The sequence below is a fragment of the Cinclus cinclus genome, chromosome 3 (genome assembly GCF_963662255.1).
Source record: "Cinclus cinclus chromosome 3, bCinCin1.1, whole genome shotgun sequence".
NCBI lineage: Eukaryota > Metazoa > Chordata > Aves > Passeriformes > Cinclidae > Cinclus > Cinclus cinclus.
In genome coordinates, this window is record NC_085048.1 from 54,180,536 (window position 1) to 54,195,382 (window position 14,847).

Sequence of the window (14,847 nt, forward strand, 5' to 3'; positions counted from 1 at the left end):
AGCTGGACCCTGTACCAGGGTACCCCATAATTATGCAAATGTGATTTTCTGTCAGACTACAAATTCATTAAAGAGCACTCATGGTTCTGTTACTCAAATTACACTTCGCAGAATTTAGGATCCAAGTACAAGGACAGCAAAAAAAGCAGACTAACCAATTTCCACCCACAGAGTCACCAACTTCTTTCCACAACTGTTGAATTTTTAGAGAGAAATAGATCAGATCAGACCTGATCTTAATAATCTGGACTCTATCTGTAACATGTTAAAACAATTATTAATGCAAAGCGGATAGAGAACTTGGGACATGGAAGTATCTTTGCTATGGTCAATTCTTATTTTTAAGGTAATGAGTATGGAAAACAAATAAACTTAACAATACTAATACGGACTTTTTAAACAGTGGTGTTTTTTAATTAAAAATTTGTCCAAAAAGATGAATATTTACAAAACACAGAGCCTTTCAATTTCATTATCAAAACCTGCTGAGCCCAGTACACATAAACCCTGAAGCAGAATATTATACAAATCCAAAATATAGTAAGATCAGTAAAATTGATGTGATTTAATTAATAAAAATGACACCATTTCCCAAATAGGAAAGATCAAATATGATCCAGCACAGTTTGAAGTGAATATGCAGACTTCCAATAGATTCATTGGAGACAGCCTCTGGGGTGTAATCCAACAGTCTAGTAACTGACACTACATCAAACCCATTGAGGTGTGTTTAATGAAATCCGTACACAAGAAATTTACAAATATTTTCAAAGGTTCATTCTTAGTCTTTGGAAAGATGTCATTATTAACTCCATAAAATTGATGCAATCTGTCTAGGAGCGTTTCTGAATAAGGGCTTAAACTGTCTGTCCAAAAAGGATTTAAATTCTTCTGTTGGATGAAAAAAATAAAAATCTTTAATAATAAGGCAGAAACCAAATTTTAAAAGGCTACTTTACACACACTGAGAGTCCTTTCATATCACAGGCAGAAAAAAAAAAAAGGAAAAATCCAGATGACTCAACCCAGGATGGGGAGCAGAATATGGTAAACTCTTCAGAAATCCATGTATTTGCTTGCAGAGGAATCTTTACTCAGTCCTTTCTGAGAAAGGCAACATATCCCTTATCTAGTGTCTAGCATAAATAGCTAAGAAGATTGGCATGCAAAGAGCTAGGCAGCTTCATGATGCATAAGAAATCAAAGCAGAAATCTTTACATGGTCCTCTGTCCTTTCATGAAGCACCCCAGATTTCAGATCAGATGCTGCTTCACTTGGGTCAGTAAGAGGAGGAAGCCCTCACACCAAGGTCAGCCCAGCACTTTGTTTCACTGGGTTACTGGCAAAGGCACGTTGACGGGCACTTGGCTGGGCTGCTGTGCTGGGGATCCATTGCTGAGAGGCTGCTGTGAAACAGCAGCTGGCTCCATTTTGCTGATGTGTGTTATGAAGCGCAGCCGAAGTTTCAAAGCTGGTCTTAGATTACAAATTATCTTCTCAACCTGTTTTGAAAATAGAAAAAAAATGCATTCGGTAAAAAACAGGCATATTTTTACATGCCACTACTGTACACAAAAACATGACATCAGCACAACAGAAAATGGAAAAAGATATAATAAATGGAGGGGTTTACATTAATGTTTTATTTAAAATGTTAGCTTTTGGACCTCCTCTGATAAGCAATTAAAGAAAACGAGCTTCCTGTTATAAGAGTTGTGCACCAAAACTTTGTAAAACAAGTCACACAACTGACACTTTTAAAAGTGCATACTGTTAGAAGCTAGAGATAAATTGAGTGAATGAATTTTCACTGAACATGAATGAAATCCTTTTGTCACATGTCAAGTTACACTACTGAATCAGAAATTAAGTAAAACTTTAGAGAAACAGATTTAAATGTATAGAAGGTATGAAATATCCAATAGCTTTATTTCTAGCAGTAGCTCTAATTATAGTATTTAAAGCACCCTGAAGCTTCATCTTAAATTTCAGACTACATAAATTAATCTTGCAATTTGAGATACCTAATCTAGCCATCTAAACCTTGTCCTGCACCAGCTTCCTACTTTGTATATAGAGACTAATCAACTGTTAGGGAATTTGTTGTACCGCTACCTATGAAAAATAGTTCACAAAAAGATTCAATTACTATATGGGAAGAAAGGTAACTGAAGTACCAAGATATACTGTTTACTTACTTGGTCTTTCACACTGTCACCTGTAAACATGTATTTCATATGATACAAGAAATCACAAATGGGATCCATGTAGTTCAGGTGGGAGCTGTACCGGTCTGCATTCAGGAGCATTTCATAAAATGCCACTCCAATCTGTTTCCATGGACACAAAGAGCAGCCCAAATGAAAACAAGTTTTAAAATATTTATTATATTGTTAATCTAAAACATGTGCTGCTTGTTAAGTTGCTGTGATTCCTAATAATTTACTTTCTTACCGGGATGAATGGGCAGATCTAGGTCATCCCATTATGCTTCACTAAATGATTCCCAAGTTAAGCTCTTCTTTCTAGCAGGGTCTCTGATCTGACATTTTTCAGTTCATCTGCCTACTGGTGAGCTGCATCTCTTTTTTCCTCCCCTAACCTTATCCACACTGACATGAATGTAAGCAACGGTTAATGTACCTCCAACCTCACAATTCACCTCCTGCATACTTCCTTCCAGGCAGTAAGTCTCATGTATATTTTGGAAGTAGTTTGAGAGCCAAAGAAAGCATCTACTGATTGATATTTCTGGGGGGTTATTTCTTTTCTTGCTTAAAAAGAAATGTACTGGGTGTTTTATCCAACAAGATTTTGGTAAATGTGGTAAGCTGAATACCATCTCAGCAACTCAGATCCCTGCAATTACTGCTTAATCTGTACAGAATTTAATTCTGAGTATTTGTTAAAGATTTCTATCCCATTCTGATTAATGAGTTAATTGCAAAGGTAAAATAACCCATGCAGTATAAAGCAAACCATGAGCCAGACTTTACCTCTATCATGCACCGTGTCCTCTCCTGCTGGAACCGTTGCAGGAAAGGACCAACAAGATGGTAAACATAGAGCAACTGGAACTCTGTTTTCACAATGGGTATCAGTGTTTCCGTGAGAAACCTGCAGTATGTCAAGACATGTACTACATCAGCTGTTTGGTTATTTGGAGTTCATTATTTCTTTCACCTGTATCAAATTCTAGCCAAAACATCACAGTCTCTCTCACGAATTTAGACCTTTATTTTAGAAAAAAAACAGTGTGCCTCTGGAAATATGAGCTATTTCAAATATTTGAGGGCAGCTCTAGAATTAAGAATAATATTTACTGTTACAATTGATGCTTTAGGAACATCTTACAGTCCATCCTTTAATAAAAATTTAAATTAATAAAAGCATAAAAGCTAATCTAGATTTAAAAATATTTACTAAAGGCAGTGACACTACATGACAGGCCTAAAGCCTACAGACAACCAGAGTTATGTCAATGGAAGAGGGAGCCGGAAAAAACCTTGTGATCCATGTGGCAAGTCTTAGAGGTCCCCTGTACATATTTATTCGTTGGTATAAGTGCTATAGGTGGAGATTTGTTATCTACATTACGTGTGGAATTTAAAAGACAAATTACATTATCAAATATCATTACACCTACTTAGGAATGAGAGAAAGCTGTCCAATGCTGGAATGATGCCAGACTGCATGTGCCAAAGCCAAAGTGTAGCTGCAACTCATCTCAGAGTAAGACTGGTGACATGCTGTGAAGTCAAAGAGCTGGAATGGGTAACCAACCCACTCTGTTTCTGATGTCAAACTGGGACTGTTGATGACATTCACAATGCAATCATGAAGAACAATCCAGTACGGCTCCTAGGGAAAGAAACACAAAACAACAGAACAATCCCAAAAATTCAGAATTGTTTATAAAAAGAACACCTAAGACAGTGCTTCCTCAGCTCTTTCCACTATTATTGCATTTCTAAAATGTGTATATATAAATATAGATATAAAAAACTGTTGTAAATTACATATGGTACATAAATGGTAGTTGATAACCATGTCTGATGAAAATTTAAGATGCATGATACAGAAAGCATCCATGTTAGTGGGTGTGGCAGACTCAAGGGTGTATAAGAGGCATTATAAAAATAATAAAGACTAATGTTGGCTTCCTACCAAGAAAAGGAACCATTTTATTGGAGAAGAGAGGTCACAAGAAAAGGACAGCTGTGACACACATAAGCAACACATATGGCAAGACCAAAATTACTCAGGCAATCTTTGTCAAGTATTAAGAGACATGATATTCATAAGATCAAAGTTTCTACTCATACACAAACTGCAGTACTGCAGACATTTCCTTTTGCAATCTTAGCCACATCTCATTTATATGGTTTAAGAACTACAGGATGTGAAAGCACAAGCATTAATGAAAAAATAACTTTGCATGAGAACCTTTATAGATCTGCCTATTACATAACTCCAGTTCTCAATACTACATACTATATATTTAAACAGGAGTGATTTACTTCTTTCCATCCTAGCATCACATATAAAATAGAAAATCCAGGCCAATTTTTCTAAGCTGGAGGGGCAGATTTTCTCAGACATGCATATAGACTTGTGAATAGCTTGCTGTGCAATCTACAGATGTTGGCTGTAAGTTTTTCCAATGTTCTCTAGAAAGATGATAAACATTTCACGGAAGAATATTTTTTTATTTTAAAATACAACATATTGACTCACTGGTAAGGCTGTGATAATCAGTCCAATCGCATTCATCCAAGCTGTGATGTTCTCTCTTGGCACCAGGGGCTGACTAGAGACAAAGAAAAAGAAAACCAAAGCTCTGAAGTACACAACTGCAATTTGTGTTTCTCATGTATCAACAGACCAGGTGTATTGACACCAAGAATGTTTGTCAAGTTGAGAGAACTACAAAAACACACACAGGTATTTACAAGAGCCAAAAGATGGTATAAATGCTATTGAGATATTGTGTGCAGAACTTTATTTGAGTGTTTTGCATTAGTAGCAGGCTTCCTTCAAAGGCTTCTAACTTTTTTACTTAAGCTTTAGTGCCTAAGGGCTGTCTGTCCCTTTATTGACTCCCTCCCTCCATATGCCCCAAACAGAGCTAACAATAATATATTACTAAGCTGAATGAGCAAATTACCCAAGTAATTCCAGTTCGTCATTGCTGAGGGATGCCAACTGAATGGCTACAAGAATACCAGGTCCTGTCTCTCAGTGCAGCTTTTTTCAGTGGTTGCTCAAGAAGCAGGTAATGGGTGAAATTTAATGCACCGTGACAAAAGGTCAGCCTTGGAACACCACTGTTCCAAAGTACCTCTGATCTACATCAGCATCAGGAAGGTTCAGAGTCCCGCCAATGATTCCGGTCCCTTTCTTTGCCCTCAAAGATTCTGTGGTATCAACTGTCCTCCTCTCAGCACAGCTCAAAAAACAACTGACTTTCTCCAGGCCTTCCTGCTGAACCCAATGGATAAGATATTTGCCTGTGTGAAGTCTTCCTTCTAACTTTTATCATGTCACATCAACTGTTCCTGAAGCACACAATCCACTACAGCACATGAATCTAACGCATAATTTTTCTGCTTGACCCCTGTCACCGTTTGTCATCCAAAAACACATTATATATAAAATGTTACCTATATACACCTATTTTTGTTTAAAGTAAGAAATCCAGAATCACAGACTACCTTAGCAATCTCTAATTACGTACGATATATTGCAGAAAACCATTTCAGAAAGCAAATGTACCTCTTCAGCACAACATTCAGCAGGGCATTGCCCACCTCCTTCCCTGGAACAGCCAGAGCCATGAGCTCAACACAGGTAACGTGCAGAGCATGGGCAGCTGGGTTAGGAAACTCATTGAATCTCCAGTCACAATTTGGAAATGGACCAGGTGATTTGCCTGCCATAGGTGGCAATGGTTAAGGAAGAAAAACCTGTCCCAACACAGACAAGTATAAGCAGCACAGTGACTAAAAATCGATGCATATACCACATACTAAACTGAACTGAAAATTATTGAAAACAAGTAGAACCACCACATTCCATTAAAAAAAAGTATGAATATAAGATGCTGATACTCAATCATTGAAGGACTGCATGAATACATAGCTATAAATATAAATAAAAACACACACAAAGCCACGCAAAGGATAAACTCCCCTGATAAAGAGGTGGAAAAAACCAGCAGCAAGCATCTCATTCACTGTCTGCTTCCAAAAGGAGAAAATATAAATAATAGGAATTTTCTATGCATGTATGCAGAAACCAGTAGTTTGCCTCCCTGTAAGATCTTCTGGCAGACTTCTAGGGTGACAGTTTATGTAAAAGCCTTTAGCATGAAAAAGCCTGCTTAGCCTCTGAAAATGTTCCACTTTCCCAAACAAGGCTAACTTATTTGAAATACATACAGAGACATTCTCCAGAGTTAACATCTGCATAAAAGCAGGGGTTTATATAATTTTAGCTTTCTTTAGAGACATGGAATAGACTTATTTCAAGTTACACATTTATGAAAGGAAAGTTCAGAAGAAGGAATGAAACCTTGTAACATCCTGAAATTGGTCAACTCTTAGAAAGCTGCTCCAGACAGAAGCTGAAGTCCAAGAAGATTCCTGTTCGCTAATTTGCCAGCTATTCCCACATCTTAAACGTAACAGTGCTCTCAATATTTTATTCTCAGTAATACCAATAAATGGCATTAGAAAACAGCAATAGTAATATCATTTTTGAAAAATTCTTTAAATACTCACACTTGGCTTCAAGCTTATGTTTTTGACAATCAAAATTCAATTCAGAAAGCATAAACATCAGTAACTGTATTTCTAAGTGATGCTTAAACAGCAAAATATTTATACAGCTGTACTGTACTTTCACCGTATCTTTTAAGATGTCTACTAGGGCAGCACATCGCTGCTTAGAAAAATGAAGAAATTTAACTTCATTTTGATGAAATGAAGCTGTAAGACATTGTCACAGCTTACTCAAAGCAAACTTTTAGAAGGATATTGTCTACTAGTCTTCCAATGAGCTTGCAATAGTAAGCATCATCAGGAACCCATGGATTCTCTTCTCGGGGATTCATAGCACATTTGAGGTAAGTATCACTCAGACACCAGCCCAGTGGACGATTATCTTTGAGAGAGCCAATTATGGCATGAACGAGTTTTCTCTTGAGGTTTGTGCGCTCTCTCAGATGCCCCTCATAATAGTGAAGAGTATTGTACAGGTAGGTCACCGGTCGGTCTGCCAAGGCAAAAGGGAAAACAATAAAAGCCAGAAATAACCTCCTGCATCACTATTTGTGGCTAACAAAACTAAAATCAAGAGCTCTGCAAGACTAAGTTGCGCCTATTTGAAAATGGCACGTACAGCATTAATTCATGTTCTTTATTTCAATATACTCTACAAAACTAATTTTCCTTTGTTTTGTACATACTCCAGTGTTTGTGCAGAACAAAAGAAGTGGAACAAAGAAAGTCAGTATTACTAAGAGTTCACAACTTAATGGTAATATTGATATATCTGTAAGTAAACGGACTAAATCATCTCTTCATATAGAAGTTACTAGTTAAGAAGATTCCAGGTATGAAGTCACAGTAAAGAAAGAATATTATAAATTGTCTGAGCATAACATAGCAATGATACTTAAAAACACAATTACTGTAAAAGTGCATTTCTAAAAGTATTCAAGTATCAGGTCAAATTATTTGAATCTTAAGTAAGGCTAGAGAGAGGAACTGCTTTTCAATTGTTTCAGTCTTGGTAACAGAAAGTTTGTTAGGACACAGGTTCAAGCATTTACTACTAGAAGGGAATGGATGAGAAAGGTGTGAAGGAAGCATGAATTAGCAAGAGGTACCTGAATAAAAACAAAGTCACTGTCAGCAAGCTGAAATTCACTAAATAGGAAATGTACTTCTCTGTGTAAATGTACACAGGGTTTAGAGAACAAGAAAGGAATAAGGCAGTGCTGTGCTAATACATGAACATAATGAATGAAAGAGGTGAAGAGGACATAATGACCACAACAGGAATATATCCAACTGTATTCATGGATAACTTACCATGGAACTTATATAAACCTCCCAGATGATCCAGTAAAGTTTCCAGTGATTTGGACACTGGAAGCAATTCCAGAAATCTATGAATTACAATGTCAAACACTGGCAGAAAGCGCAGGCATACGTTTCCAAAATAAATTGGTAAGTACTGGGGCTGGATCTGAACTGGGGGATTCACTTGCTCTGCCAAGCCTTCAAAATACAGCTTTTCAGGATATTTCTGGAAGAAAAGAAATCCACCAAAACAAAAATCAAAATCTCTTTTTTTAATAAGTAATGGATTACACATTCAGCATCTACATCTCAAAAAGACACTTCAGAACCCTCTTCATGATATTTGAATTCAGTGAAGCTTACTATAAGCTTACTGAAGAAAACTGAACTCTGACTTGAACTGGTGATGAGAATAGTAGATAACATCTTCAAAAAAAGCCAAGAATAAAGTTTCACCACCACTCAAAATGGGCATAAGAGAACATTATCCCAAAGCAAAGCTGAAAGCAGCCAGTGGAAAAGAATAGTAGTGTATTCAAATAACAGAGGAGAACTGCTGAGGGCTGAACCTACGTCAGCTTTACCTGTTACTGAAATTTCTATATGCCAGTTTGGGTGCAGTAACTGTGCAGCCATGTCAGAGCACTTCCCAGGCTCATTTGCTTCCCTGCTACCCTTACACTTTTAGGCACTGTCAAAACACTGTACAGACAAGTGAGAGGGCTAATATAGACCAAACAGCTCCTGGATCAAACTAGAATGCATGTATTCAGATACATGACAGTTTGTTTATATCTGTTGCATCCCAGTGTTTATTTTTTGACAGAACAGCTCATTGGCACATCCTCTTCTAGCCAGCAGAAACCAGTACCTTAAAAGAAGCATTAAAAACTCAGCAATTCTCTTCCCTAACATATCAGGCTATCATGTCCTTGTCACACAGAAGACGGAAGAAGTTTTAATAATTAGAAGAAAATTCAGGTTTACCTCTTGGTGTAGTCAAAAAAAAAAAAAAAAAAAAAAAAAAACCAGAAAAAAATACCTTCTCCCTGATGCACAAAAACTCTTTTCTAAGTGAATTTCAGTATAACTAAGATTTTGAAGTTATTTGATTTAGATGAGCAAGAATGAACATCCACCTAATTCTTAAGCTACTTCTATCGCTGACTATTATTGCATTATAATTTCAAAGTCATGACATACAGTGATTTATTATTTTCATACTAGCCCAAACAAATTACAGCTTATTAGACAAGTCCAAAAATTGATAAGGCTGTCCTGTAAATGATGGCTGATATCAATTCCACAGAAATATTACCATAAAAGAATATTATTAGCTGTGATACCTTGTGGTAACTCATATGTTTTGTATGCCAGTCATTCTGCAGCCAGTGTTCGGGAGAATTCTCCTTCACAAAATCACTCACTCTGTTTCTGAAATCATTAGGCTTCAACAAGAGTAATTGGATTATGAAGTAACAAACTTGAGCTTCATTTCCTTCATGACTACGCATAGCCTTAAATGAAACAGATCAGATAACATGAAATTACAGTTCACACTGCTGTCTGCTCTATAGCCCCAAAACATGGCAGCCAAATTTGCTACATCTGCACAAATTCACACTGAATATAGGGTCTTTCAAGCGAAGCCATAAAAGAGAGGCACGTTCAATCCCTATCCCATTTTTTGTTCCATGGGCACTTTCTCCAGGAATCTCTTATCTGTCAGTTGTCTTACTGAAAATAACCAATTAAGTGACAAGGAAGTTAAGATTGCTTTTAACCTCTGCCCATGCTGCCATGATTGGACTTCAGTCTGAAAACCAAATTAGAATTCAAACAACAAGCTTTACATTAAGATGAGATTTAAAATTAAATATAAAGGACAATTACTGAATGCAAATGTAGTTCTCTCTAGGTGAATACTGCTTTATTTTATAGGATAACATGAAAAGCAAGAGAATGCCATTTCTGTCTTGCTATTATGATGAAAGAGGCTGATTTCTAAGGAAACAAAGCATACTCTAATGGGTACAAGATTTTCCATATGCTTGTGAATATGAACAGCATGCTACATCCTACCTACCTTTTAAGGGTGCAGAAATTGCAGAACCATAGAATCATTTAGAGCAGAAAAGACCTTTAAGATCACTGAGTCCAACCATTAATTGAGCAGTGCCACTAAGCCATGAAGTGCTGTACCTACACATCTTTTAAATATCTTTAGGGATGGTGACTCAACCATATGCCTGGGCAGCCTGTTCCAACACCTGACAACTCTTTCAGTGAAGGTATTTTTCTTAACAGCCAATCCAGCACAACTTGATGATGTTTCCTCCTGTCCTATTGCCTGTCACTTCTTATGGGAAAAGAGGCTGACACCCTCCTTTCAGGCACCCTGAGCCTCCTTTTCTTCAGGTTAAACACCCCCAGCTTCCTCAGCTGCTCCTCATAGGACTTGTGCTCCAAACCCTTCCCCAGCTCCACTGCCCTTCTCTGGACATGCTAAACATCTGCTTTGTAGTGAGGGGCCCAGAACTGCCCAGCCTGTAGCACTGCAGGGGTAGCTGTGACTCAAGTGCAGGACCTGGCGCTTCGCCTTGCTGAACTTCAGACAACTGGCCTCACCCCATTGATCCAGCCTGTCCAGGTCCCTCTGCAGAGCCTAAATAATGGCACAGGTCTGAGGTCAGAGACACAAACCACCGATCACAACATATAATAATGCCAGTTCAATGGTTGCCATTAAATAACCGACAAATACTTCCCTGAGGACTCAAGAGAAATGTAAGAGTTGAGATTTTATGTTGCTTAAGAAGTAATCTATTATTCTACTTGATTAGTGACTTAGCAAATTGTCACTATTTAAGGCCAATCCATTTTTAAAAGACTGCTCCTAAAAATGAGTCAGAAAGCAGACTGCATCAAGTGTCATCTTCTGAAGAGATACTTACCAAACAGAGTATCAACCTATCCAGTGTTACAATATTGTATTTCCACACCATATCATTGAGAATCTCAATACATTTATTGAGCTGCTGTCCTCCTGCAGATGTAGAGAACTCATACACCAAGAAATCTGCAAATGTCCTGACATGTGCCACCAGAGCTCTGGCCCCAATTCTTTCCAACACTCTAGCAGAGGAGAAAAAAAAAAAAAGCAACAAAAATTGTTACAGTTCCTAATGTATTTCTAATGCATATCGGATTGATATGAGTAAGCAGCTTTTAACATAATAGTCTTAAAAAACAAACAAAAAACCCCCAACCAACAGCAACAAAAAACAAACAAAAAAAAAACCAAACAAAAAACCCCACCAAAAAAAAAAATTACTTCCCTCTTATTAAATTACTGAAGGAAATGCCAAAGCAAAGCAAAATACCCCAACTTTAGAGCAAGAAAATTCCAAAGTCCAAATACCAATCAGTAGAAATGCTTCAAGTTCACCAATTTCATCTGCAGTATTCTGCCCAGAACCCATGCTTTGCTTACGCCATTTTAGTTATACACCTCTGAGGACAACCTTCTGCAACTCAACTTTATTTTCCTATGCCATGCACTTTAACATAGCCATAGCATTATAAACAATTTCTTCACTGCACACAAGAATAACACATGCTACCATAAATACTGTTTCAGCAGACCTAGGAAGGACTGAAAAGAAATATATCTCTTTTTCACAGCTAGAACTGATGCTATTTCTACCAGAAACAATTTAAAAAACCAGATGATTACTAGTTCTGTAATGAATTTTCATCTTAATCCAACATTTGTTTTCTAAAGAAATATTTGTCCTTTATTCATGTATAAAGGCTAAGTAAATGAATGCTTTATATTTTCTGTTTACTCTTTCAGATTGCCTGAAACACTGCTATTATAAGTAAACTGTTTAATTCAGACACCTCACATCCTTGCTTCTCACCATAAGAAACATGCATTACAGACCACTGCATGGTGGAACCAATCTTAAACTCTGCACAATTATTATGGCATGCTGGCTACTACCTAGCTCCACTCTATTTTTCCATGCTACACATGCTACAAATTAATTAAAAGAACAAGCTGTTAATGTGCAAGGCCCATGTCCTCAGAACTGAGAATGCTGCTTAATAACTTTGAAATAGCATGTTTTTAAACTCACCTGTAACCAATTTGATTAATGTGATCAGTGTCTAACAACATCTTCCACAGGAGACAAAGGAAAAGCGGGGATGAACCTTGAGCAGAGAAGTGTGTGATTATTTCATTCTCACTGGTCATTGACTTCCACTTCCGGTATTCTTCTTCCACATTCTTCTTCAGATTAAATCGGCTTTCCTGAGGCACATTGTTCTGCTTGAAGAACACCTGAAAAAAAATAGGGTTTCCTGTGACTGAGAGCCTACAGTAAAACAGCTGAAGAGGAAAAATTTGCCTGATTTAGCACTGCATGGTTCCTACTTCCTTGTACCATACCACCTACTAGGGAGGGTTCTTATTTCACTTTGGTACCACAGGGACTGTTTTGTAACTAACAAAGCTACATGACAAACTGTCACAGGAAAAAATGGCTTTTCCAACTTTTTCTTTTATTTTTCAATTTTTAAACCACCTGATCTATCTTGCACCAGAAGTAGCAGTTGACCTTAGACAAATCTAGTAGTTTGACCTTGACAAATCTGACCTTAGAAGACTCCAGGGGAATGTAGCTAACACCTTTCTAAAGCAATAGCAATGTTATAATCATGCTGCATTCTTTAGGGACCTCAGATTAATGCAGTTTAGACAGGAGAAAAATCTCACCAACCCCCAAAAGGCAAATGATCTTGTTAAGAGAAAAAATTCACTGTATTTATAATTGTAACGTCTTCAGGTCTAAACTATTACCTGCAGAGGAGCTGGAAAACAGCTTAGTGTATGTGATGCCCAGTTATGTGGAGTGAAACTCATGATAGTCTGCAGTATATCCTTGCACCAAGTTCCCTGAATTGAATCAGAACCTGTGAAAAAGTCTAAAAAAATGGATTGATGGTATTAGAATTTCACACAAAACCATTTCTTATTGGTATTCCTTTTGTCATACGCATCAAGGCTTTTTTAGTCTAACAGTTTCCTTTTTTGTCCAGCTTCTCCAAGCCCCTTTCTCTGGCTTTATTTGCTGTATAGAAGGTGTTGGATATTAACTTTTTTATGTTATTAACAATAAAAAAAATATTTATAAGGTCTGAGCTAGAAAGCAATCACGATTTTAACATTTTATATTTAATTTCCTGTAATATCACTAGAACAAGCTTCTGCTGATTAACTGATTAGACTTTTAGAAAAAAATCCTGAGGAAGATAATGATGATGAAATTTCCAGATACCATTTTATATTGCTTCAAAAAGGCTGTTCAGAAGTATGCACCCCAATTAAGCTGTAGAAATGAAAGCCTCATTCCCCCAACCCTTGGGCTGACTTCATTAAAGGTTGAGAAATGGTTAAAAAATAAAAAAGAAACCAACACACAGAAGTCCTTTCCCCTTCAAATCCCATGCACCAGTCTTTGTGAATCAGTTCCTCTAATTCTCCAGTGAGTCTGAAAACTAGAACCATAAAAAAGGAGAGAGACAACGTCTCTCAAAGCTAACAAAAACCTGATCCATGTCACTGCACACTGTCAAAACATTACAAGACACAAGGAAAGTCTCCTATTTTCCCTTCCCAAAAAAAAAGAAACCAAAAATTCAGACTACTTTTTCTTAAATGTAAGCTATAGAGGGGGTGGCTTCCACATAAGCAGCAAAGTTGCCCTGAGTATTGCATGCTATTTAAATAGCATGTATCAGTAATCAATCCAAACTTTTCAATCTAAAACTAATGAAACTCAAAATAAGACACAAAAAACCTCTAAACCCTAGTCAAAGTGAACTTTTAAAGTTGCCCTGAGTATTGCATGCTATTTAAATAGCATGTATCAGTAATCAATCCAAACTTGTCAATCTAAAACTAATGAAACTCAAAATAAGACACAAAAAACCTCTAAACCCTAGTCAAAGTGAACTTTTAAACAACGTCTCATTTTACAACTGCTTCAATAATAGCTGTTTGTCTAAATACAAGTAGTTGGAAATTAAAATTACACTTTTCTCAAAACCAGAAATGCATGGGATATGTTTTATGACTAGGTCATTTCCATGACACTCTTTCGAACAGTACTTTAGAGAAATGGTTTGTCTACAGCTTTTACTAGGATGTACTGCTGTTACCTGTCACATGTGTTGCCCTTGCCAGAGTTAAGATCAAAGCCCTGTTGAGTTCTTCTGATTCTGCAGAAAGAACTGTTTTGGGATCATTGAGGAACCGTGTGAACTGCGGTTGGACTTCTGAGCTGCCCAAAGCTGTGATTAGCCTTAGAGCAGTACTCTCAACACTGAAAGAAGGAAACAGTCCATTTAGCAAGTAATACTTATGCTGATGCTTCTAAGATTCCAAAAATACCTATTTTTTCCTCCATTTACTGCTTCAAGTAATACAGAAACATTTTGTTTTAAAAATTATGTTCTTAACCTTTTGAAAAAGTTCACTGTTTTTACTGCTTAATAAATTTATCAACTATTTCAGTATCTCATTTTCAAATAAAGCACTCAAAAGTAGATTTAACAAAAAATTCCAAGTGCAGAGACCCTGAGAAAGAGCCTCAAGTCTCTCCAATTTAGAGCCCCCATTATTATTTTTTGCACATCTTCATTTAGAGAAGATAATAAATATATGCAAAACCAAAATAAAAAGGTATGAAT

The 14,847-nt window shown here is 36.9% G+C and overlaps 1 protein-coding gene across 7 annotated transcripts in view; it reads right to left on the bottom strand.

The window, feature by feature from the left end:
* Positions 1-395: 395 nt before the first annotated feature.
* Positions 396-14,847, bottom strand: part of MED23 (mediator complex subunit 23) — a 37,767-nt gene continuing 23,315 nt past the window's right edge. For 4 of the 7 annotated variants that reach the window (XM_062489983.1, XM_062489978.1, XM_062489981.1 and 1 more), the window contains 13 exons: positions 14,317-14,480; positions 12,956-13,080; positions 12,231-12,436; positions 11,043-11,223; positions 9,435-9,605; positions 8,098-8,314; positions 7,040-7,276; positions 5,777-5,942; positions 4,739-4,811; positions 3,648-3,862; positions 2,998-3,118; positions 2,200-2,331; positions 396-1,503 (listed from right to left, as the gene is read on the bottom strand). In XM_062489983.1, coding sequence (XP_062345967.1) covers positions 1,330-1,503; positions 2,200-2,331; positions 2,998-3,118; positions 3,648-3,862; positions 4,739-4,811; positions 5,777-5,942; positions 7,040-7,276; positions 8,098-8,314; positions 9,435-9,605; positions 11,043-11,223; positions 12,231-12,436; positions 12,956-13,080; positions 14,317-14,480 — 2,182 coding nt within the window. In that variant the 3' untranslated portion in view covers positions 396-1,329. The remainder of the gene's footprint in view (positions 1,504-2,199; positions 2,332-2,997; positions 3,119-3,647; positions 3,863-4,738; positions 4,812-5,776; positions 5,943-7,039; positions 7,277-8,097; positions 8,315-9,434; positions 9,606-11,042; positions 11,224-12,230; positions 12,437-12,955; positions 13,081-14,316; positions 14,481-14,847) is intronic. The other 3 variants (XM_062489980.1, XM_062489982.1, XM_062489984.1) reach the window with 3 other exon arrangements.